The sequence below is a fragment of the Physeter macrocephalus genome, unplaced genomic scaffold (assembly GCF_002837175.3).
Source record: "Physeter macrocephalus isolate SW-GA unplaced genomic scaffold, ASM283717v5 random_407, whole genome shotgun sequence".
NCBI classification, from domain to species: domain Eukaryota; kingdom Metazoa; phylum Chordata; class Mammalia; order Artiodactyla; family Physeteridae; genus Physeter; species Physeter macrocephalus.
Window position 1 is genome coordinate 1 of NW_021145695.1, and position 22,714 is coordinate 22,714.

At 50.6% G+C, this 22,714-nt stretch overlaps 2 protein-coding genes across 7 annotated transcripts in view; one reads left to right on the forward strand and one right to left on the reverse strand.

The window, feature by feature from the left end:
* Positions 1 to 2,219: 2,219 nt before the first annotated feature.
* RITA1 (RBPJ interacting and tubulin associated 1) lies at positions 2,220 to 8,010 on the forward strand. Of its 6 annotated transcripts, none has more exons than XM_007104637.4 (4): positions 2,220 to 2,308; positions 3,024 to 3,123; positions 3,539 to 3,904; positions 6,939 to 8,010. In XM_007104637.4, the coding sequence occupies exons 3-4, from the start codon at positions 3,594 to 3,596 to the stop codon at positions 7,444 to 7,446; spliced, it is 819 nt and encodes a 272-aa protein (XP_007104699.1). In that variant the 5' UTR covers positions 2,220 to 2,308; positions 3,024 to 3,123; positions 3,539 to 3,593; the 3' UTR covers positions 7,447 to 8,010. The 6 variants fall into 6 exon arrangements, with proteins under 6 accessions (XP_007104699.1, XP_028341266.1, XP_007104698.1 ...); XM_028485465.2 differs by having other exon boundaries at positions 2,231 to 2,308; positions 3,045 to 3,123; XM_007104636.4 differs by lacking the exon at positions 2,220 to 2,308 and adding an exon at positions 2,573 to 2,808 and having other exon boundaries at positions 2,982 to 3,123.
* Positions 8,011 to 9,529: 1,519 nt separating this feature from the next.
* Positions 9,530 to 22,714, reverse strand: part of IQCD (IQ motif containing D) — a 23,064-nt gene continuing 9,879 nt past the window's right edge. The window contains exons 2-5 of the mRNA XM_007104640.3: positions 16,353 to 17,174; positions 13,295 to 13,525; positions 11,555 to 11,626; positions 9,530 to 10,210 (exon numbers count right to left, since the gene is read on the reverse strand). Of these exons, the coding sequence (XP_007104702.2) occupies positions 9,893 to 10,210; positions 11,555 to 11,626; positions 13,295 to 13,525; positions 16,353 to 17,081 (1,350 nt within the window). The 5' untranslated portion in view covers positions 17,082 to 17,174 and the 3' untranslated portion in view covers positions 9,530 to 9,892. The remainder of the gene's footprint in view (positions 10,211 to 11,554; positions 11,627 to 13,294; positions 13,526 to 16,352; positions 17,175 to 22,714) is intronic.

The following is a 22,714-nucleotide window of genomic DNA, read 5'->3' on the forward strand; positions in this document are numbered from 1 at the left end:
TCTGGTCTCTCTCATTCCTGGCCTCGTCTCTGCCACCCACTTGTTCTAGCACAGCTAAATCAAACTCAGACACCGCCTCTGAGGAGTCTTCTTGGACTACAGCGCTGTCCCTTCTCAGAAATAACATTTATAAAAGCACTAATTCATAATAATGGCTAAAACTTACCTGGCACTTACTATAAGCCAGGTGCTGTGCTAAGCATTCATATAAATTAACCCACTTAGGGTTTCCCTGGTGGTGCAGTGGTTAAGAACCTGCCTGCCAATGCAGGGACAGGTTTGAGCCCTGGTCCGGGAAGATCCCACATGCCTCGGAGCAACTAAGCCCGTGCCCCACAGCTACTGAGCCTGCACTCGAGAGCCCGTGAGCCACAACTATTGAACCCGCAAGCCACAACTACTGAAGCCCGTACGCCTAGAGCCCGTGCTCTGCAACAAGAGAAGCCACCGCAATGATAAGCCCACGCACTGCAACAAAGAGTAGCCCCCGCTCGCCACAACCAGAGAAAGCCCACGTGCAGCTACAAAGACCCAATGCAGCCAAAATAAAATAAAATAAAATAATTAAAAAAAATAAATTAACCCACTCAATCCTCACAACAACTCTGTGAAGTAGGTGCTATTACTTAGTCCCTTTTACAGAGAAGGAAACTGAAGCACGAGAGGTGAAGTGACCTGCCAAAGTCACACGGCCAGCAAGGGATTCGAACCCTGGCTTCGGAGTCTATATTCTTTCCTATGAGACCCTCTAGGGTCCCCCACCAACCCTCTAGGTCAGAGCTGCACCTGTCTTGTACAGTGAGCTAAGAATGGTTTTTAAATTTTAAAAGATTGTAAAAAGTCAAACAAAGAAGACAGTAACCTTATATGGTCCTGCAAAGCCAAAATATTTACCATCTGGTCCTTTACAGGAAAAGCTTGCCAACCCCCATTCTAGACACATGATAACAAAGTGCCTGGAACACACTGGTGCCCCAGCAATATTTACTGTAGAGGAGAATGTGTGAACACTGTCATTTCATCCTTTCCACAGTTTTTGAGGCATACATAATCAACAGCTTTCTACACATGTGGAAACTGAGGCACACAGAGGTTAAGCAACTTCTCCCATGTCCCACAGCCAGTACAAGGTTGGGTTGAACTTGAACACAGGGCTGTGCCTGGGTCCATATTTATACAGCACCTACTGTGTGAGGCTCGGATGGAGTGGAATAAGGTCCCCATCTGGTCCCTGCCTCAGAGTATAGACCTCTCTCTTCATATAAACCCCCACTCATTCATCTACTTACCCAGAGTCTTCTCTGTGCCAGGTACCCGCTAAGCACAAGGCTGTGAGAAATAATGGGCTACAGCTCTTTTGCCCCCTTAGTGCTCATACCTGACCCCCCCTCATTTGCATACAGTTGGCATTCAGTAGTGGAAACAGCACAGGGCCTGGAACCATACAGTCCGGGATTTGAATCCTGGCTCTCCCACTCACAAGCTGTGAGGTCTTGGTCAAGTTCCTTCACCCCTCCAGGTTTCTGTTTCCTCCTCTGGAAAATGAGCGTGACTACTTACCTCACAGGATTGGTGTGGGGATTAAATGATAAGGCTTGTAAAGTTCTTAGCACGGAGAATAGCACACTGTAAGCTATCTACAAACGCAAGTTTAACTTACTATTATTAGTTTCCCAGAGGTTTGGGGGCGTCACTGTCTCAAGCCAAGAGGTGCAGCCTTCTCTTAATTCATTATCCCAAGAATCCCCCTCTCCCAAGTCTGATCTTCATCATCCTCACTTTTCATTGGACGAATGGGAACCGGGACCCGCCCCCTGGCCAGGAAGTAGCCAATGAGAAGCGCGAGACCAAGAGCCGGCCCGGAAGGCCGGAAGGCCCGCAGGCCCCAGGAGCCTCCCCAGCACAGAGGCTCGGGACATCAGGACCCTGGGCGTGTCGGACACCGAAACACGTGCTCAGGCCGGAGGCCCTGCCCCGACCCCTCCCCACCCTCAGCCGTGCCCACTCCCCAGCTGGGGAAACTGAGGCCGCGGGACGCTGCGCGGAGCCGAGACTCGGGCTCTGACGTATGTCCAAGCCCAGCGCTACTACCTTCTGGGCCCGGGCGTCATCTTCTGCCTGAATCTCAAACTCGCCGTCCTCCGAGTCGCTGCTGCGGGACTGAGAGGCCGCGCCCCGGCGCTTCCGGAGCCCCTTCTTCTTCCTCCACTGGGCCATGGCAGCTCGGGACCGCGGTGCGGCCGCCGGGCGCGTTCCGGCAGCCATGCGGGCCGGGGCGCTGGGAAACGGGAGGGGGCGGAGTTTGCGGGTACGTACCAACGGCGCTGCAGGGCGTGGGGGGGCGCCTCTACGCGGCCCAGTCTGCATTCCCTCGCCTTCTGGAGCCTCCGGAGGCTTGGCATGCATACACACATACGCAAACACTCCCCTCATTGGCGCGGAGACTCCTCTCCGAGGCTTTGGGGAGCTCCGGGGGCGTCCGGAACAGGGTGACCTAATCCTCACCCCCGCCCTGGGAGCGAATGGTTCTGGCCGCCCCGCCCTACCTTACAGCTCGCGGGTTGCTGTTTGATGCGCGCGCGGAGCATGCAGAGCTAGAGCTCGGTTTTGAGTCTGCCCGCGCGGTCCCCAGGGCGGGGGCCGGGGGCGGCCTGAGCTGCCAGGGGTCGCGTGCTCCCGGGGCTCAGAGCTGCAGATCTCGGATGTACCGCGCGCCACAGGTGCCCAAGCGTCCCCGCAAAGGAGTCCAGGCCTGGGGGGAGGGGGCGCTGTGGGTTGCCGCCGACGTCAGCCAGCCAAGATGCTCAGGTAGGAAAATAACTCTAGAATGCGGGCACCTCGAACATCAGCCGGGACATTGACTTGGGGATTGGTGAATGTGGGGCAGTTGGCGGGCTGGGTGTAATCCCCCAGTAGTAGAATGGTTAAGTATACAAGCTCTAGACTCCTATCAGGTTCAAATTTTATTTCCACTGTTTTAGATTTATAGGTGGGACTTACACTTGTGACTTAATCTTTTGAAGCCTCAGTTTTGTCATCTGTAGAATGGACATAATGGAAGCTACCTCACAGGACTGCTGAGAAGATTAAATGAGACAATGCTTGTAGAGCTCTTTGCAGGAGGTAAGCATGGGATCTATGCAGGTTATTATTCCTGCCCCATAGATATGTACAGGATATAGGAGCCTGCCCTGTCTGCCCCCCGCCACCATAGTTTGTCTTCTGGTTGGTGCTAAAGTAGGCACAGGCCCAATCTATTCTTCACCCCCTTAGCATTCTATAAATATCTACTGAGTACACAGTGTATGCTAGGAATGCATATTTACTCATTAAATATTTGACAGTAGCACCCTTCTCCCCATCATTACAACAACTCAAAAAAAGTCAATTTTCCGAAATGTCCCCTGGGATTGGCTGCTCCCCTTTGAGGAGGACTGGTTGAGGGAGAACGTGACCTTTTTGCCCTGGGGATGGGGACTTAAGAGATTGCCAGTCTTTGCTGATGACAGATGGTTGCCACCATGACCACTTTTCATAGGGAGACCTGGAGGCAGGGACTGGCAGGCAGAGCACACCTGCTGTCACCCAGGACCATGAGCAGCGTGAAGACCCCGGTGGAGCTGGCCGTCAGTGGGATGCAGACCCTCCACGTTCAGCACCGCTGCCGGGGCAGCTGCCGGGTCAAGGTTAGGCCATCATACGTGGATGAGACTTTGTTTGGCAGTCCTGCAGGCACCCAGCCCACACCACCAGTCTTTGACCCACCGTGGGTGGGGAAGGCCAACAGAACCAGAGGAGTGGGTACAGGGGCGTCACAGGCCTCAGGGGCCAACGGGAGCTGTGAGACTACCTCCTCCAGGGACAAGACCCTGACCCTCGCACCAAGGAAGAAGAGCAAATACAGGTAACAGGATGGGGAGATGCCCTGTTGTTCACATGCCGTGTGACTTTGGGCAAGCACTTTGACCTCTCTGAGCCACAGTTTCCTCACAGTGGAAGGTGGGCCCTAATGGGATTATTGAGAAGGTTAAATGGGATGAGACATGTACAGTGCTGGGCACGGTAACCTGACACTTAGGAAGCTCTCAGTAAATGGTAGTGATAATGGTTGTGATGGTGGAATACCCAGCCCCAAATGTCTTAGAATGGGCTTCTGAGGCCTAGAGGGGTCAAGTGATTTGCCCAAGATCACACAGCAGTTTGCATGAAATTATTAGTGTGGTTGATCCATGAAATGACATAAATGTGATGATTCCAAACTTCAGCAAGTCATTTTGAAAATGGTTCTTGCTGCATTTTCACGAACAATTTAGAAAAACTGGATCTAGGGCTTCCCTGGTGGCGCGGTGGTTGAGAGCCCGCCTGCCCATGCGGGGGACACGGGTTCGTGCCCCGGTCTGGGAAGATCCCACATGCCGCGGAGCGGCTGGGCCCGTGAGCCATGGCCGCTGAGCCTGCGCGTCCGGAACCTGTGCTCCGCAACGGGAGAGGCCGCAGCAGTGAGAGGCCCGCTTACCGAAAAAAAAAAAAAAAAAAAAACACAACAAAAACAGGATCTAATTAATGCCAGTGGTTATTGTAGGTTCAAATTAGATTATTTGGATTATTTTGATTAATATCAGCCTGGAGGGAGGCCTCAGGGCTCTATATTATTTATTGTCATCAGTGTCTTGAACAAAGACAGGGAAGACTAGTATGTTAGTCAATCAGGGTTGTTATAACAAAACGCGTCCGGAACCTGTGCTCCGCAACGGGAGAGGCCGCAGCAGTGAGAGACCCGCTTACCGAAAAAAAAAAAAAAAAAAAAAAACACAACAAAAACAGGATCTAATGCCAGTGGTTATTGTAGGTTCAAATTAGATTATTTGGATTATTTTGATTAATATCAGCCTGGAGGGAGGCCTCAGGGCTCTATATTATTTATTGTCATCAGTGTCTTGAACAAAGACAGGGAAGACTAGTATGTTAGTCAATCAGGGTTGTTATAACAAAATACCATCGACTGGGGGCTTAAACAACAGAAATTTATTTTTTCAGAGTTCTGGAGGCTTCAAGTCCAAGGTCAAGACACCAGCAGGGTTGGTTTCTCCTGAAGCCTACCTATCCTTGGGTTGCAGATGGCCACCTATTCACTGGGTCCTCACATGGTCTTTTCTCTGTGAGCATGTACACTCCTGGTGCCTCTTTCTCTTCTTATAAGGACACAAATCCTATTGGATTAGGGCCTCACCTTTATGGCCTCATTTAGCCTTAATTACCTCTTTAAAATTCAGCATGAATTTTGGGAGGATGCAATTCAGTCCATAATAACTAGCCAATCATATTTAGGATCCATTCTGAGCCAAGAGGCACATATATTAGTTGAGAATGGGAATAGTGTTTATTTAAGTAGATGAAATTCAACAGAGATAAAAGCAAGTCCCCATTAGTATCATGGCCACCTGACAATTGCCGTGGACCACAAGGCAGGCTCAGGTTGACATTAGCAGCAGTGACAGCTAGAACATGGCTGAAAATGCTGGTGTCAGCGTAGGCTGTATTAACAGAAGTATGGTTTCCAAAACAAGGGAGATAACAGTCAACCCCTTGCTCTCCTGGAGGATGGAATTTTATGCTGGATGCTGACAAGTAGAGGGTGTCAAGTTAGAAGGTACATAAGAGTTAGAGATGCTACTGAGCAGCGACTTTGGTACCCGACAGACATAGGTATCAACCAGGTATGGTTTTCAACAGCTAAATCAAGTGGCAAAAGGTTGACTTTTCAAAGACTTGCAGTTTGGGAATGGAAGCAGTTTTAGTCCTGGCCAAAAACCATGAACCTGACTCCTCATAGGTATGCCATGAATATTTGTGGGACTAATAGAAAAAAAATTGCTGAATAAATCTAATTAAAGGTGAGAGGCCTAGAAGGCACTTAAATCTGACTTAGTGATCAAGAGCTTGGGTCTTTGAGCAGGGTGCTGGATTTGAATCTTGTCTGTACCTTCCTTTTTACCCTCCCTATGCCTCAGTTTTCTTGTCTGTAAAATGGGATTGTATCGCCCTCCTGTGGGTGTTGTGAGAAATGAGATGACACACAAGTGACATGCTGAGTCCTGGACCTACACATGAAAAGCCCTGAGTAAATATGCAAAAATTTTAAAAGCTGCTCTGGTGATGAGGCCAGATCACAGAAGTTCAAACTGAGAACCCTCTACATGCCAGGTGCTGGTCTGTGCAATTTCAAATATAGTTGGAAGGGCCACATGACTGCAGAGGGTTTGGCTGACAAGGCCACTACAGAAAGGGAAAAGTGGTGGGTTAAGAGAAAAAGTGAAGGCTATAAAGACTAAGGTTATATTAATCAGGACTCTTGGCTGCAAGTGACAGAAGACTTGCCCAAACTGGCTTCAGCAGAAAAACGGCATTTGGGGCTCATATAACAAGGGCTCAAAACGTTCTTGGGATTTTGTCTCTGTTTTCTTGCAGCTTTCCCCTACACATCCCAGGTGAGATGGCCACCAGCCGTTTAGCCCTTATATCCTGCCAGTTCTTCAGGGCTAGGTGGAAGAAAAACATTTCTCTCCTAGTAGTTTCTGCAAAGGGTCCTAAGGCAGACCCTTATTGTGCAGAATGGGTCATGTGGTTATTCCTGAGCCAATCAGTGTGGTCAGGAGGATGGGATATGCAAACTGGCCTGGCCTGGGGCACATGCCAGGGAGTGGGGGTGGGGTGGGGCAGGATGCAGGGGGACTGGATACTTGGCAGGGGAAAAATAGCAGAGATGGGGGTAGTGGTACATGAGGGCTGTGGCCTCACTGCGGGTGCCAGGCTGGGAGACAGGGACTTCTGGGACCTATAGGCAACCCTCTGCTGCTGCAGCTGCCTGGCAGGGGGTGGGGGTGGACAAGGTTTTTAGGGTTTATATCCCCAGCTCACTGTTTCTCTTCCCTTACCAGACTGATTGGCCACACTCCTTCTTACTGCGATGAGTCGCTCTTTGGCTCCCGACCTGAGGGCGCCGGCTGGGAGGCCCCGTGGATGGCGAAGGGGGATGCTGCAAAGCTCCATGCCCTCTTCTGGACACCCCCAGCTACCCCTAGGGGCAGCCACTCACCCCGCCCCAGGGAGACTCCAGTGCGAGCCATTCACCCAGCTGGTCCCTTGAAGACAGAGCGCAGGGTGGTGGCAGACTCCCGGAGGTTGTCCGTGGATGGGTTAGACTCTCCACGCCCTCCGAGGCGGGAGCGTTCTTATTCCCTCACCCACCTTAATGTCCCCAGCACAAGTCACCCACCCACCAGTACCCCCTGCACAAATGGGCCTCGAGATCCCAGACCTTCGCCGTCAGGAGTGACCTTCCGGAGCCCCCTGGTGACTCCCAGGGCTCATTCAGTCAGTGTTTCAGTGCCAGTTACCCCCCGACAAGGCGGAGCCACCCAGAAACCAAAGCCGCCTTGGAAATGAATTTCTTGGTCCTTTCTGCAGGTTTGCCCATGGGGTCACAGCAAAGGGCAGAGTTTCAGAGGATGGCACTGGTGGGCAGGCCTTTGGGGAGACCACCAGGCATTGGCAAAGCACTCCTGGGGGCAGACAGAGCGAGGGCGGGCAGTGCCGCCCTTTCTTCTGACAACCTCTGGTTGCTCCCTGCTTTTGCCACTGATGTGGATATGAGGGCTGCCTCTTGAGATCCCTGTTGCAAGTTCTGTCATAGCCACACAACATATCAGTGCCAACCCAGGGGTGTCCCCCGGGAGGGTCCCCCCACCCCTCCATCACACCCACAACATTGTCTCGCCATCAAGTGTGAATAAATGGTATGATGGCCAACCCGGAGGGTTCCTTCTCCCTCCCTTCAAGCCAAGCTCCTGCTCAGGATGAGTTTCCAGCTGAGTCTGGATGCCTCAGGAATTTTCCCAGGCACAGTATGTGGACCAGCAGGGAACACAAGGTGATATGTGGGTGGACATTTAAAATTTTAATAGTCATGTATTTATTTTCATGTATTAAATATATCAGTAGCTCATCGAAGCCGTGAGTTTTGCTAATTTTTTCCTTAGGATAAAGGCCAGTGTTAGGCCTGAGTTGATTTAAATAACAAAGTTAAATAACAGCAATCATGACAGTGGCAGGTGGGCAGCTAATCCTCCTCCCGTTGGTTTCTAGCTAATACCACTAATTGGGGGGTTAGCTGATTCTTCCTGAGCTCAGAATATGGGCTATAGTTGACTTGTTTTGAAATCATATGTGTATATATATGATACACATTTCCTACCATTAAAAAAAAAAAAAAAAACCCCACAGTGACTAGGACTTTGCTAAATTGAGGGGTCCAAGAAGACCAGAAAGTTCCACATGGCACCTGGAGAGCACTCGGGAAGGAAGCCTAAGTGGTCAGGGCCCACCTGCCTCCTGCCCCGCACCATCCTGGGTCAGACCCCTCAGGAAGAACAGCAAAGCCTTTGCTCTGATGGAGCTGCACCCAGAATCCCAGCATCCTGGGGGATTGGGTGGAGGCCACGCCTTGGGCCTCTCCTTGTCCTGATGCACCTCCAGGAAGCACCGGGATTCCAGAGAGGCCAGCTGGAAGCCACATCTTCCCCTTTGGGGAAGGGAAGAGCAGACACTCCCAGGGAACAGTCTGGGAGGGAACAACAGTGCCTAGGACCAGGGGCGCACATTCAGACACCTACTCGGCTCCGGTGGGCCGTGAGGGACGCAAGCGAGCCATGCTCTTGGCACAGACAGCATTTTAAACATGTAGGGTGTTTAAATTTCCTAGAACTCTCGCAAAGAATTAGTTCCCTCCCTCCTCAGTTTTACTTGAAACATCCAGCTCTCATTTGCCTTTATCCCTTCCCCCTATGTTTTAGTAGACATTGGCCACAAATACCTCCTTCCTCCAAACTGTACTAAAAAAGGGAAGCAACCGCCCAAGTATGATGATAAGAGGCGACTGACACTGAGGCCGTGATGGCTGGAAGACAGTCGGGAGTGGTGGGGACTGGGGCAACCTGTCTCTGCCATCTAAAGGGGGCACCCCTGCTCACCTTTAGAAGACATGCAGGCCCGGGCTATCTGGATGATGAGATTTTTCCAGAAAAGGCATTTTTAAGCAGTAGCCTCTGATTTTTTAAATGCCAGCAATGGGGATTTCCCTGGTGGTCCAGTGGTTAAGACTTCGCCTTCCAGTGCAGGGAATGCGGGTTAGATCCCTGGTCAGGGAGCTAAGATCCCACATGCCTCACGGCCAAAGAACCAAAACATAAAACAGAAGCAATATTGTAACAAATTCAGTAAAGACTTAAAAAAAAACTGCCAGTAGTGAATTAAAAAATATATTCTTCAACTACCTGGACACCGAATGAGGCTAATGTGAGGTTGCTGGTTTATGACCTCAGGACCCCTGAGCTTTCACGGTGTTAAACCAGGGAGAAGTTGTGGGCAAAGTGATACCCAGAGCAGGGGCAGAGTGCAGCCTGAAACCCTCCCTCTTCCTCCTGGAGGTCTCTGCCTGCCCCGCCCTCCCCTGTGGGCAGCTGTGACCCACACCCAGCTGTCCTGGTGGGTGATGTGTCCATCGCAGTCATGGCAGCTTCTGGGCTGGGACCGAGGGGGATGCAGCCCAGGGTCCGGCTTCCCACCGGGGCTAAACGAAGGAATGGTTACGTGCTGACACCCAGCCTGTGTGTTCCCCTCGTGGAAACGGCATCTGCAGCATGGACACGCACCCAGTGGCCCTGGGTAAAGTGAAGTTTATTTGTAGGCTGTGGTGTAAAAGGGTTTTTAATTTTGAAAAAGTGTTAAAGCCATGAATCGCAGGGCTCCACATCCCAGGGGCTTCCAGGCCGGCTCTCGAGTGAGAGGTAAGATCATGGTGAGGGCGGGGGTCTGGGCAGGCTGGGGGAAGGACTCATTTCTTGCCCTTGCCCTTGCCCTTGCCCTTGCCCTTGCCCTTGCCCTTCTCCTTCACTTTGCTCTTGCTCTGCTTCCTCTTCTTGGACCTGAGCATGGAGCGGACCAGGTAGCCCCTCCACAGGGCCTGGATGAGCGTGGCTGCCCGCACCATGTGCACCATCTCCTGCTCGGCTTCCAGCCTCTTCTTGGCGTTGATCTCCTGCTCGGCCTGGATCTGGGAGAACTCTTCCACCAGCACGTCATGCCGTCTCTTCAGCTCCTCCAGCTGGATCTTCTCCTCTTTGTGGATGACATCCAACTCCTCGTACTCATCCTGGGGTGAGAGGCAGGGTGTAGGGGTCTCCAGGCACAGAGCACCGCCTGCCACCCTCTTCTGTTCCCACCCTTCCCGAAGGCGCTTCCGCCCCAGCAATGCCGCCTACGCTCAGCCTCTCTGCATCTGAGGCCCAGATGAGAATGGGAGAGCTGATGCGGTCCATCTGAGTTTGCGGTGGGACCCAGATGAAATAGTTTCAGGAAGGAGGAAAGAACACGGCTCATGGGCTGGGCAGGCTGGGCTTCCAGTCTCAGCTCAGCCGCACCTTGAGGGGCTTCACCTTTCAAGCCGTCATTTTTCCTCATCTGAAACATGGGGACAATTCCAAACCCAGGAGGCAGGGGTGGGAGCTATTTCCAGGATTAAATGACGGGATGGACGCAACGTCCATCCTCCCCCTCCCACCAGGCATCTACCAGAAGAAAAGTACTTCCAGAGGACACAGAGCTAAGTGGACTCGGTCTCTGCCATCATTAACCCACCACCCTCGTTGGGAAAAGAGAAACAAGAGCACAGCCTCCAAAGTCTCCCCCTTCGTAGAGCACTCAGGATCAGACAGCACACCTGACATTGGCCACTCAGAGGCTGATGTCACTTCCAGTGGTCACCAGGCCTCCCTGCCCCAAAGTCGGGGCTGTGGGCCACCGATGTTATCACAGAGCTGGGTGGAGGCTTAAGGGCACCACGTTTTTAGGCTACTATTCCCTGGGCACCTCCTCCAGGCCAGATCCTGTGCCGTACAAGCACCTGCGACAACAGTGACTCGTTAAATCCCCACCATGGTTCCAGCGTGGGTGTTACTGTGATCACATGCAGAAATGAGCTCAGAAAGGTCAAGCCCCTTGCTTAGGGTCACACAGCGAGGAAGTGCCACTAGAGTGGAACCTCCAGATGACAACGGGGACTTTCTTGACCGCTGGAGCCCAGCACCTGGCACATCTAAGCACTCGGTAGAAAGTTCCTGAGTGACTGACTGAAGTGGTGGAGGTGAATGCTTGAATCCCGTGGGGATGAGTCCCGGCTTAGGGGGCTGCTAGCAGGAGGGAACAGGGAGTCTGGGATATTGACAGTAGATGGAGCCAAGATCTTTGGACCTGTTGTCAAGCGCATCTTAGTGGCTCGCAGCTTCTGCCTCCTTCCTTTCCCACCGCTCCCCTCCCCTCACTGCCCCAGGCTAGACAAACCCTTGAGCCGAAGGAAGGGGCAGGGAAGCCACTCGGGCGAGGCCCAGAACTTGGCATAGGCCATGGACCATACTAGGGCTTCTCTTCTCCACCCCTCACCCCCATTCCTAGAGGATCTTGGGAAACACACTTGAGAGAGACTTAGGCAGACAAATACCTGCTTTTCACTCATCTCCAAATCGTATTTCTGGATCCAGTTCTCAATTTCCGTTTCCACTTTATATTTTTTCTAAAAAACATTCAATGAGTCATTGTGTGATGGACTAATATTAACAATGAAAAGCACTCAGCCTGCTCTGCGTCAGCGGGCCCTGCATCACACCTCGCCTCCTGAATCCACATCACAAGGTACGTTCTCCATTTCATAGGCGAGGACACAGAGGATCAGATGTGCTAACTCATTTGGCCCAAGATTACAGAGCTAATGGGTGGTGGAGCTTGGATTTGAAGCCAGCAGTCCAGCTCCAGAACATTATAGGCAGAGGGAGTAGCAGGTGCAAAGGCCCTGAGGTGGGAACAAGCTGGTGATGTTTAAAGAGTAGGAACTGAGCCAGTGTGGCTGGAATGGCGTGGCCGGGGAGGAGAATGGTCCCATTGAGCTCAGAGTGAGAAGCTGTGTCACAGAGGAAGCGTCAGCACTGGAAGGAGTTTGGTCTCTAACGTAAGGGAGAGTGGAAGCTGTTGGGTGGATTTAGATACGGTGGAGGAACGTGATCTAATTTTGTTTTTAAAAGATCAGCTCCTGTACATACAATGGAATGCTACTCTGCCACCAAAAGGAGTGAAGTATTGGTAAATGCTGCGTGGATGAACCTTGAAAGTGCAATGCTAAGTGAAAGAAGCCAGACACGAAAGACCACATATTGTATAATTCCATTTACATGAAGAGTCCAGAATAGGCCAGTCCATAGAGACAAAAAGTAGATTAGTGGTTGCCAGGGACTGGGGGGAGGAGGCTGGAGAAGCTACTTAATGAGTACCGGGTTTTATCTGGAGGTGATGAAAATATTTTGGAACTAGATAAAGGTTGTGGTTGTACGACATTGTGAATATACTAAGTGCCACTGAATAACTTTAAACGGTTATATTTTATGTTATGTGAATTTTACCTCAATTAAAAAAAAAAATCAGCTCCTTAGTCCTACAGTGCAAGAGTTCGTAACTTGGGCACCACGGATGGGCTGGCTTCAGGGGGCCTGTGACCCAAGAATTGCCCCCCACCATGGGTATGTGCTTCTGTGCCTTTTCATGGGGGAGAGGCCCAGTGCTTCCATCAGATGCTCAAAAGTGTAGTGAAACAAAAACGAATCTGAGAACAAGTGTTAGAAAGGGTGCCCTTTGTGAGGAAAGGGATTCGGAAACAAACTGGGTGCATGCTGGGCCTGGGTCCTGGCTGAGACGATGGAGAAGGCAGATGAAAAAAGGATATTTATTGAGCACCTACTAGGTGCTACCAGCTGTCTACCCATCATCCCATCTAATTCTCATAGCAACTCATTAAGGCCTATTCAATCACTTTCATTTAAAAAATGTGAAAACTAAGGCTCGGAGGGAGTTAAGAGATTTGCCAGAGGTTTCTGTGTGCCTTCATTTCCTTTGCAGGACAGGTGGGTATCATCCTCCTTGTGGGGCTCAGAGGAGTTCAGGAACTGGCCCAAGGTCACAGAGCCGGCGTGCAGCAGGACCTGATCTCTCAGCCCCCAGTCCCTGGGCCTGTGTGCTGCTCCCTCCCGCATCCCGAGGGATACTGCGTCCATCCCGGGCTTCCCTGCACCCTTCTCCCCCGGGCGCTGCTCCCCGGGCGGCTGGAGCAGCCCTGCCCCCCACCCCAAGCCCTTCACCCCCTCCCCTGCCCCAGTGGCCCCATTGCCCCCACCGTCCCGCTTCCCCGGGGCACCTTCCTCAGCGCCCGCTCCGCCTCCCAGTTCATGACCAGGCCCTTGAGCTGCGACTGCAGCAGCAGGGTCTCCTGCTGGATCTTGGCCGCCCGGGCCTGCGCGGCCCGGAAGTCCGCCTTCCGTTGCTTCTCTGCCTCCTGCTTGGTGCGAAGGAGGCTGTCCTCTGAGAACCTGGGCACCTGGTGCAGCTGGTTTTTCAGTTCTTGGATCACGACGTTCTCCTTCTCCACCTGCGCCAGGAAGAAGAGAGGCTCCAGGACACCTCCGCGATCATGAGCCATCGCAGGAGAGGCTGGCGTGCCTGCAGCCCCCTCAGGACGGGGCAGTACTGCCTCACCAAATCCCAGCCCTGGCCCCGGAGGACAGGGCCAGCCTGCCTAGAGACCGGGAAATTGAGGCTAAGGGGGGGTTGAGGCTGTCTGGGGTTGTGCAGCTGAGATGGCATTTGAGGCCGGTCTGTCTGATCCAGAGCCCACGTTCGTGGCCACCATCCTGTATCTGCCGGCGTGAGTGAAGTGCACAGGCGCGCCTGAGCGGCGTCACGGGAGGAGAGGTCTGCGACAGCGCGACGCTCCTGCCGGGGCACAGCAGGGGAGCGCCTAGTTGCCAGGGACACTTGGCGCGATGCGTGAAAGTGTGAGCTAAACACACGCTGCAGGGACTGCCCACCCCCACTCTCCCCTCGAGGGCCTGGCTTGGCTCCTGCCCCTCAGTCGGTTCTAAAACAGGAATTGGTTGCAGTAAGGTGGATGGACCTAGAGGCCGTCATACAGAGTGAAGTCAGAAAGAGGAAAACGAATACCGTATGCTAAGACATATAAATGGAATCGTAAAAAAAAAAAAAAAAAAAAAAAAGGGTTCTGAAGAACCTAGGGGCAGGACAAGAATCAAGGCGCAGATGGAGAGAATGAACTTGAGGACACGGGGAGGGGGAAGGGTAAGCTGGGACGAAGTGAGAGAGCGGCATGGACATATGTACACTACTAAATGTAAAATAGATAGCTAGTGGGAAGCAGCCGCATAGCACAGGGAGATCAGCTCGGTGCTTTGTGACCACCTAGAGGGGTGGGATAGGGAGGGTGGGAGGGAGGGAGACTCAAGAGGGAAGAGATATGGGAACATATGTATATGTATAACTAGAAACTAACACACCATTGTAAAGCAATTATACTCCAATAAAGATGTTAAAATAAATAAATAATTTTAAAAAATAAAATAGAACAGGAATTGGGGTTGGGGGGCGCTGCTGTTTTGTAAATAAACCAGCAGCCTCGGGCTGGGGGCAGCTGGCCGCAGGGCCCCAGCAGGTCTGAGCTCACTTCCTGTACTCAGGGAGTGGGAGGCGGGGTGGGGAGGGGTTTGAGGCAAGCCTGTCCTGTGGGCAAGTCTTCAGCCTTCAGGGGTTGGGTTTGAGGCAGGCAGAACTATTTGCAGTCAGAGCTTTTCTTGTGGACCCCTCAACATGCCTTATTGGTGTCATCCTCTCATTTTACACTGAGATCCAGTGACCTGATGAAATCTGCCCACCTGGCAGAAATGGAATTTGACCCCAGATCTGTCCAACTTGGCAGCCCCAAGCTGTTTCCACTACCCGAATGAGACCAGCAAAGCCACTTGGAAGTCCTCTTCCTGTCCCTAGGTGACACCCCTCCAAACTATGAGTGGTCTCCCCTGAGCACCCAGGAGCCTGTCATCTCTCTACTCAGCAGATAATTACCTTGTCCCCCTTTTTGTGCCAGGCCCACTAGGGACACAGTGGAGAGCCAAGAGAGACAAGGTCCCTGTCCTCTTGTCGGGGAGCCAGACCCCAATCATATCATCAAATCATCACACAAATAGTCATCAAGAAACCCTGATGAATGCAGTACAGGACAAAGTCTGAGAGAACATAAGGAAGGGGGGACACCCCTGAGCTAGTACATCGGCGAGGGAGGGTGGCCTTGATCTCTCACCTATCACAGGGCGATGAAAATGTGGCGGTGCTGGCTGGCTGTCCCCCAGGACCTGTCCTCCCCAGAAAGGCTGTAGGGCAGAATGTTTCACTGGGAAGGTGGCCCCAGCTACAGACCACTTTCCCAGCATCTCTAGCACTGGATGTAGCTAAGAACTGTATGAATGCTGCTTCTAGGTGATGTCCCAAAAGGGTAGGACAAAGTCCCCACCTCCCCTTTCCTCCTTCCTGCTGGCTGGACCCGTGGTGACATGATGGTGGAAAGCTGGAGCAGCCTTCTGGGTCCACGGTTAGAAGGCCCACGTGGGGGACAGCAGAGAAGCCAGCAGCAAGGAACCCAGGCCCCTGACGAGTTTACGAAGCAGAGCTTCCATGCCAGCTCTCTGTTAAACAGAAATACATCACCAGCTTGACTATCATTTGGGGTCTCTGTTTTAGCAGCCAAACCTATACTCATACGCCACTTCCCAGGGACTTTGCTAGTTGTTAGTGTGAAAATGTGTGTAAAGAATAACACATAGTATGTGTCTCCAAATGGTTATTATTAGGTTGGGATCATGTTATCCTTTCCCCTCTTAAAAATTCTTCTAGAGCTTCCACCCCTCCTACCTGCCCCTTACCCTCAGGACAAACACCACATTCCTCGATTAGGCCTCAAAGGCCCTGTGTAATCTACCAGCAAAGCCTTAAATTAAGTATTTACTACCCAGCCTTGGCCTGGAAGGTCTCTCTCTACCTCACTTGCCTGGTTCACTCCCTCTCATTCTCCATGTCTTGGCTTCAACGTCCCTGAGTTCCAAGTTCAGGTCTCCTATATAACACTCTCTCATAGCACCCTATACTTAACCCTTCCTTGAACTTCTCAAAACTGTAATTAAATCAGCTCTTTCAGGCCTACCTTCCCTATCATGAACTCCATGAGGCTGGGACCATGTGGACTCATCATTTATAAGACCTGGCACCTGGTAAGTCCTCAAAACAATAGTTATGGAGTAAATGAATGAAAACAGCTATTTAAATCACTGAGGAAAAAACCCAACTGCCAAAAGATTTGGGCTCCTCCCTGGAGCTCCTTCTATAACCTGACCAATACCGTGCAGTGATACCTCTGCATCCCTGTTCCTCACGCAGGCTGCCAATTCATTTTCCAGAGTATCGATGATTTCTTGGTTCCTCTGATTCCGTCTGGTGATGTCCTGGATGAACTGAGTCTTGTCTCTGGCTTCCTTGGGACTAGTGAGTAGCTTCTCAAACAGGAAACCTCGGAGTTCGACCAGGCTATCAATAAAACTCTGGGCTTTCGCACTTCTGCCCAGGGTCTGCACCTGCAACAGACTGGCAGCCTGGGGGTTACGGAGCAGGAGTCTCACGATGTTCTTGGTGGATCCTTTGACCTGCTGCATAAGGGGTGGGAGGTGGGGTTTCTGCACCTCTATGGAGAGGACACGGTCTCGGAACCACGGTTCATCCTCGAACTCTTTTTCCTCCTGCAACTGCCTTTCTTCCTCCTGCAGGTAATTGACGCGATCCAGGAGGATCTGGCAAAGGTCCTCGTGCTCTCTCACTGCTTTCATGATGTCCTCCCCCAGCATCCCCTCCAAATTCTCGGAACTGGATGCCACGTATGACAGCAGGGTCACCAACTCCACCTTGTGAATGGTCTCGTCCAGGACGGACATGATCCTCTTGGTCTCGATGGTGGTGAGTTTGGTCTTGGTGGGGGGCAAGGGTTTTGGCGGGGTGGTGGACTCTTTGGTTGTCCGTGCTATCAGCCGTACTTTGTTGACGTCAGGGTCTTGGTAGAGAGGGGCCACGGCAAGGACGTCCAAAGCCATTTTATGAGCAGTCTTCTTCGCCTTTGTACGCCCTGAGAGATTGAGACTTTGGTAGACTATCTGGGCTTCCTGCTTTTATTGTCTCTGGCAACCCTGAAAAAGGAAGGAGTAGGTAGTCAGCAGAGTCAGGCTGACTTCGGGATGGCTGGTGTGGCCACAGCAGCTGTAAACGGTTGACGTGGAGAGTTTGTCTTAGGTGCTCTGCAGCTTTTACACAGAACCTCTCCAGGAAAGCCGTTTTTAGCTTTGTAACAGTGCTCAGGGCCCCAAGGGTAAGGGGACCGTGTGTGGAGCTGGGTCTCAGGCACATGTGTCAGGCAGGGACCAACCAGGAATACAGACATCATTCTAGGTATTCAAACACAGCAATCCGTTACGTGGGTGATGGAAGAATTGAGAGGTCAACCAGGGGAAGGGAAAGCCACCCAGCGATTGTCGTGGCAGGAAACCACGAAGGAGGAAGCGGTGGATTTGGGGATCAGGGCCACCCAGGGGAAGCTGGAGCCACAGCCATTTCCTGTCCAGGGTCACTATAGCCCCAGTGGAGCTGTGGCCACCGCCGGAAATGCAGCCCAAAGCAGAGAGAAGAGGAGAAATCTGGTTTCTCCCTTTGTCCAGCTTTCCAATCTAACACCAGTGCCTCCCACTGACCAAATCCAGTGGGAAACCAGCGACAAGGGAGCCTGGGCAATGCAGCCTGCAGGGGTCAGCAGCTGGAGACACAGCAGAAGAGGGACAGGCAAATAAGGGTGCTGAGGGCTTCCCTGGTGGCGCAGTGGTTGAGAGTCTGCCTGCCGATGCAGGGGACACGGGTTCGCGCCCCGGTCCGGGAAGATCCCGCATGCCGCGGAGCGGCTGGGCCCGTGAGCCATGGCCGCTGAGCCTGCGCGTCCGGAGCCTGTGCTCTGCAGCAGGAGAGGCCACGACAGTGAGAGTCCCGCACACCACGATGAAGAGTGGCCCCCGCTCGCCGCAACTAGAGAAAGCCCACGCGCAGAAATGAAGACCCAACACAGCCATAAATAAATAAATAATTTAAAGTGATATGTCATTTTCAAGTGTTGGCTCATAAAACATTAAAAAAAAAAGGTGCTGAGAGCGAACAGCATGAGGACCAGCACAGCGCACTTGCATTGGCTTTTAAGAATGGATTAAAAAAATCGCGGTGGGGATGAACGATGACTTCAAAGTACAATTTAAAAAATGTTTGCTACAGAAACAGACTCTGACATAAAAAGCAAACTTATGGTTATCACAGGGGAAGGAGGGGGAAGGGATAAATTAGGAGCATGGGATTAACAGATACACATTACTATATGTAAAATAGATAAACAACAAGGATTTACTGTATAGCACAGGGAACTATATTCAATATCTTGTAATAACCTATAATGGAAAAAATATGAAAATGATTGTGTATATATATATGTGTATATATAAAAATGAATCACTTTGCTGTATACCTGGAACTAACACAATATTTAAAATAAACTATACCTCAGTTTTAAAAAATATATTATAAAAAGCTGGGTTCTTTTTTGTTTTTGTTTTTGTTTTTTGCGGCACGCGGGCCTCTCACTGTTGCGGCCTCTCCCGTTGCGGAGCACAGGCTCCGGACGCGCAGGCTCAGCGGCCATGGCTCACGGGCCCAGCCGCTCCGCGGCATGTGGGATCTTCCCGGACCGGGGCACGAACCCATGTCCCCTGCATCGGCAGGTGGACTCTCAACCACTGCGCCACCAGGGAAGCCCTCAGCTCAAATATTAGTGTCATAGTGAGTGCTTTAGTGACTCCCAATGTAAAATATAAACACTCTCCTTCTCCCCCATCCTCCCAGTCCCCTTATCCTGTTTACTGGTTTGAGATATGAAACATGCACACATGAAGGTTCAACAACTACAGAAGGAAGGGGATAAAGTTGTATTCATAGAATAGGTGGTATTATGACCAGCCATCAACACCAGAGTGGGGGCTTTGGAGTTTATCTTGTAGGAAGTTGGGATCCATTTTGATTTCAGGAAAAGTGTAACAGGATAAAATTAGACTTTGAGAAAGATCTGTTGTAATGGATGACTTATAGAGGAAGGGCTGTTGGCAGGCAGATCAGTTGGGATATTGTAAACCTTCCACCCGGGCCTTTGCACATGCTATTTCTTCTTCCTGAAACACTCTTCTCTCTCCTCCTTGCTAAGTTAATTCCTTATACTTAGATCTCGTTCAAGTGTCTCACTTCTTCAGTGAAGCCTTTCCTGGGCTTGCAGGTTGGGTCAAATTCTTTTTAAAGGTTCCCATAAGGCCATGCATCTTTGTGGCAGGCACCCCCCCCAACCCCAATTCCCTCTTGTTTGCCAGTACTATAGAGGCTGGAAATACTGCCCACTTTCTCAGATTCCTTTAGAGTCAGCAGTGGTTATAGAAACAGTTCAAACCAATGAAATCCAATGAAATAGAAGGATAAGTTTTCTAGGGGTTTCCATGAAAACTTATACCTTCCTGACACATAAGACAGACATTGTTGGCTTCACCTCCGTTCCCTGAACTTGGGCTTAATGATGGAGCAATGGCAGCCACTTTGTGAATGAGAAGGAAAAATTAAGAGAATTGTTGGGATGCTGTCCCTGATGTCACTGAGCCACTGGACCTTCCAAGTGTCCATCATCCTTGACCCAGCTGACTGTGATAACCTCTTCACTGTTCACCCTACTTCTGCCCTCCTGCCCCACAGTCTCCTCTCATCACAGCAGCCAAAGGGAACCTTTTAAAATGTCAGATCTTTTCACTCCACTCAAAACCCAGCTCACAAGAGCTGACTGCTAAATTTTCAGGATATTTGTGAGTTGGTTCTTAAATCATTGGTAGCTTGAAATCAGCCATGGTGGGAGTATTTACACCATGGAAATTGACAAATCCTACAAATCAGCATGCCTCTCCACCAAACTGGTTGTTAAACATATAGCAGCACACCATAGCTACAATGGCTTTCCATCTACTCAGAATAAAAGCCAAAGTCCTTACAATTACCTATAAAACCCTGCATAATCTGGCTACTTCTACCACTCACTTTCTTATGCACTCAAATTGACCTTTTTTTGTTGTTGTTTTTCCTTGACCGTGTCAGATATGATCCAACTTCAGACAGGGACTTTGCACTTGCTGTCCCTCCTGTCTGGAATACTCCTCTAAATATCTGCAGACCGTGTTTCTTCACTTCTTGGCTCAAATATTAGTGTCACAGTGAGTGCTTTACTGACACCCAATGTAAAATATAAACCCTCTCCTTCTCCCCAACCCTCCCAGTCCCCTTATCCTGTTTACTTTTTCCACAGGTTAATTTTCACCATATGACATCTCTCCATGGACCTCTTTATTTGTTTATTGTCTGTCTTTCCCCTCCTCTAAAAAGTAAGCTCCAAGGAAGGTAGAGGCTTTATCAATTTTGATGACTACTGAATTCCCAGCACTGAAAAAAACTGATATTCATCTTGGGGAGAGATCTGTTGCCACCACCACAGGTTACCTGGGCCATTTCAATTTTCATACTCTGTCTGTGGATGTGAGAAACGTTTTGAAGAAAGACCATCAGGACCTGATGAATGAAGGACAGTTTTGAGCATGGGTGGGGATGGGAGAGAATGGTGGGGCCCTTGAGAATCTAGGGAAATTGGGAGAGGAGGTTTAGAAGGGAAGACAGAGACTCCAATTTTAAACTCATCGAGCTATAGCTGCCGTAACTGGAGTAGACAGTGGGCAAGGATGTCTAGGCCTTCCCGTGACCTGTTTGCTCTTCGTCAGGTGACAGCACCCCACTTTTCCTTTGAGGAACTCATCCTCTCTCTCCCTGTGTGTGGTCTTGGTGGGGCTGCCGATCAAACAATCCTGGTCTCTGCCTCCTAGGAACCCTGAAGAGTGACTCATGGGTGAGAAATGGCAGGACCTGATTCATGCCAGTGATGGGTTCCTGAAGATTCTGCTAACAAGATCCCCAGAACTTCCTTGGCTGCCGTCCTGTCTGAGGGCTGGATCTTCAGCTTTTCCTTCACCGTTTTGCTTAGCCAGGGTTAGTTTCTGTTGCTCGCGATCAAAGGACCCTAGCTGACAAAATATGCTAGGCAACTGACAACACAAGGTCGAGGGGGCTCCAGGAAGACCTTGGGAATGGAGATATGAATGCAAGGGAGGAGGAAGCGATGTATGAAGCCACAACAGACACCTGTTCAGCAAGGCAAAGAGTAAGGAAATCCAAGGAACACCTAAAGTTACAAAGAACAGGAAGAACGGCACCCAGATCAGGTGCTAAGGAGGCTTTGTTCCTTGGCCAGGAAAAATGGATCCCTCCGGCTTCCCTGGCGATGCAGTGGTTAAGAATCTGCCGGCCAATGCAGGGGACACAGGTTCAAGCCCTGGTCCAGGAAGATCCCACATGCCACGGAGCAACTAAGCCCGCGAGCCACAACTACTGAGCCCGCATGCCGCAACTACTGAAGCCCGTGTGCTGGGAGCCCACGCTCCACAACAAGAGAAGCCACCGCAATGAGAAGCCTGCGCGCCGCAATGAAGAGTAGCCCCTGCTCGCCGCAACTAGACAAAGCCCGCGCGCAGCAACGAAGACCCAACGCAGGCAAAAATAAAAATAAATAAATTTATTTAAAAAAAAAATCAGAAGCCTCTGGGAGGCTGAGGACTGGGGCAGAAGGGCATCATCTTGCATCTCCTTGATTCCCACCCGCTTCTTGTTCCCCAATCAATCTCGTGAGTTCCTTAAGGCTTTTCCTAAAAATAACATTTTAAGGGACAGCCATGGAGCTTCCTCAGCTTCCCCGGGGAATGAAGGATCTCTGCCCCACGGGCCACAGAATGAATGTGAACAAAGTGTTTAATGAACTCACTTCTCCCCATGGTCCCCCAAGGCTCTCAAGCATAAATCAAAACTCTCAAAGTCTTTAGAGATTGCGGCTGCAAATGCAACGTTATAGGAAATGTTTCCAATTTGCTTTCAGCCAAATTACCTCTTTGCTTTAAAGGGCAAACTTGTTTTCTTTGATTATGATGAGGCCCATCAGTTCCTGACAGCTCATTTGAGTGAACAAGAAAAAGCTGGTGGAACTGGAATTGGGGGAAATGCATCTGACTCTGATTACAAAAATCACCGGAGAATCTCCTTTCCTTGAATTCTAATACGATCACTTCATTAATGCCACGAACCTTAATATTTCAATCATTTCCAACTTAAGCCTCTCCTTTTAAAATTCTTGCCCTACGAGTGAAACAAGGTTGTTAATGGAGGGGGGACTTTAATTGGATCTTCCCTTTATTTGTCATTAATTCTGCTGATGAACTTTATAAATGGAAATATACCTTTATCATGCAAATTATACCTCATTTTCACTCAAATAAGCTTGTTGGATGTTTTACTTTCCCTCTCCGAACATTTTGGAACATTTTGAAGGAAAAAAAAAAAGTTTTGAGGTAAATTATATATTTTTCCCCCGGGGAGAAAAAGGAGAAGAAAACCCAACTACCCTACAAGTACACTGCAAATCCATCACTGGTCCACGGAGAAGTCAGACGGTGTGAAAAAACAAATTGGAGAGAGAGAGAGAGAGAGAGAGAGAGAGAGAGAGAGAGAGAGAGAG

Excerpts from the sequence above, each read along its gene's own strand:
- RITA1 (XM_055082973.1), top strand. The coding sequence starts at position 3,510 with ATGGTTGCCACCATGACCACTTTTCATAGGGAGACCTGGAGGCAGGGA. Across the intron at positions 3,905-6,938 it reads AGGAAGAAGAGCAAATACAG|ACTGATTGGCCACACTCCTT; the intron begins GTAACAGGATGG and ends TTCCCTTACCAG.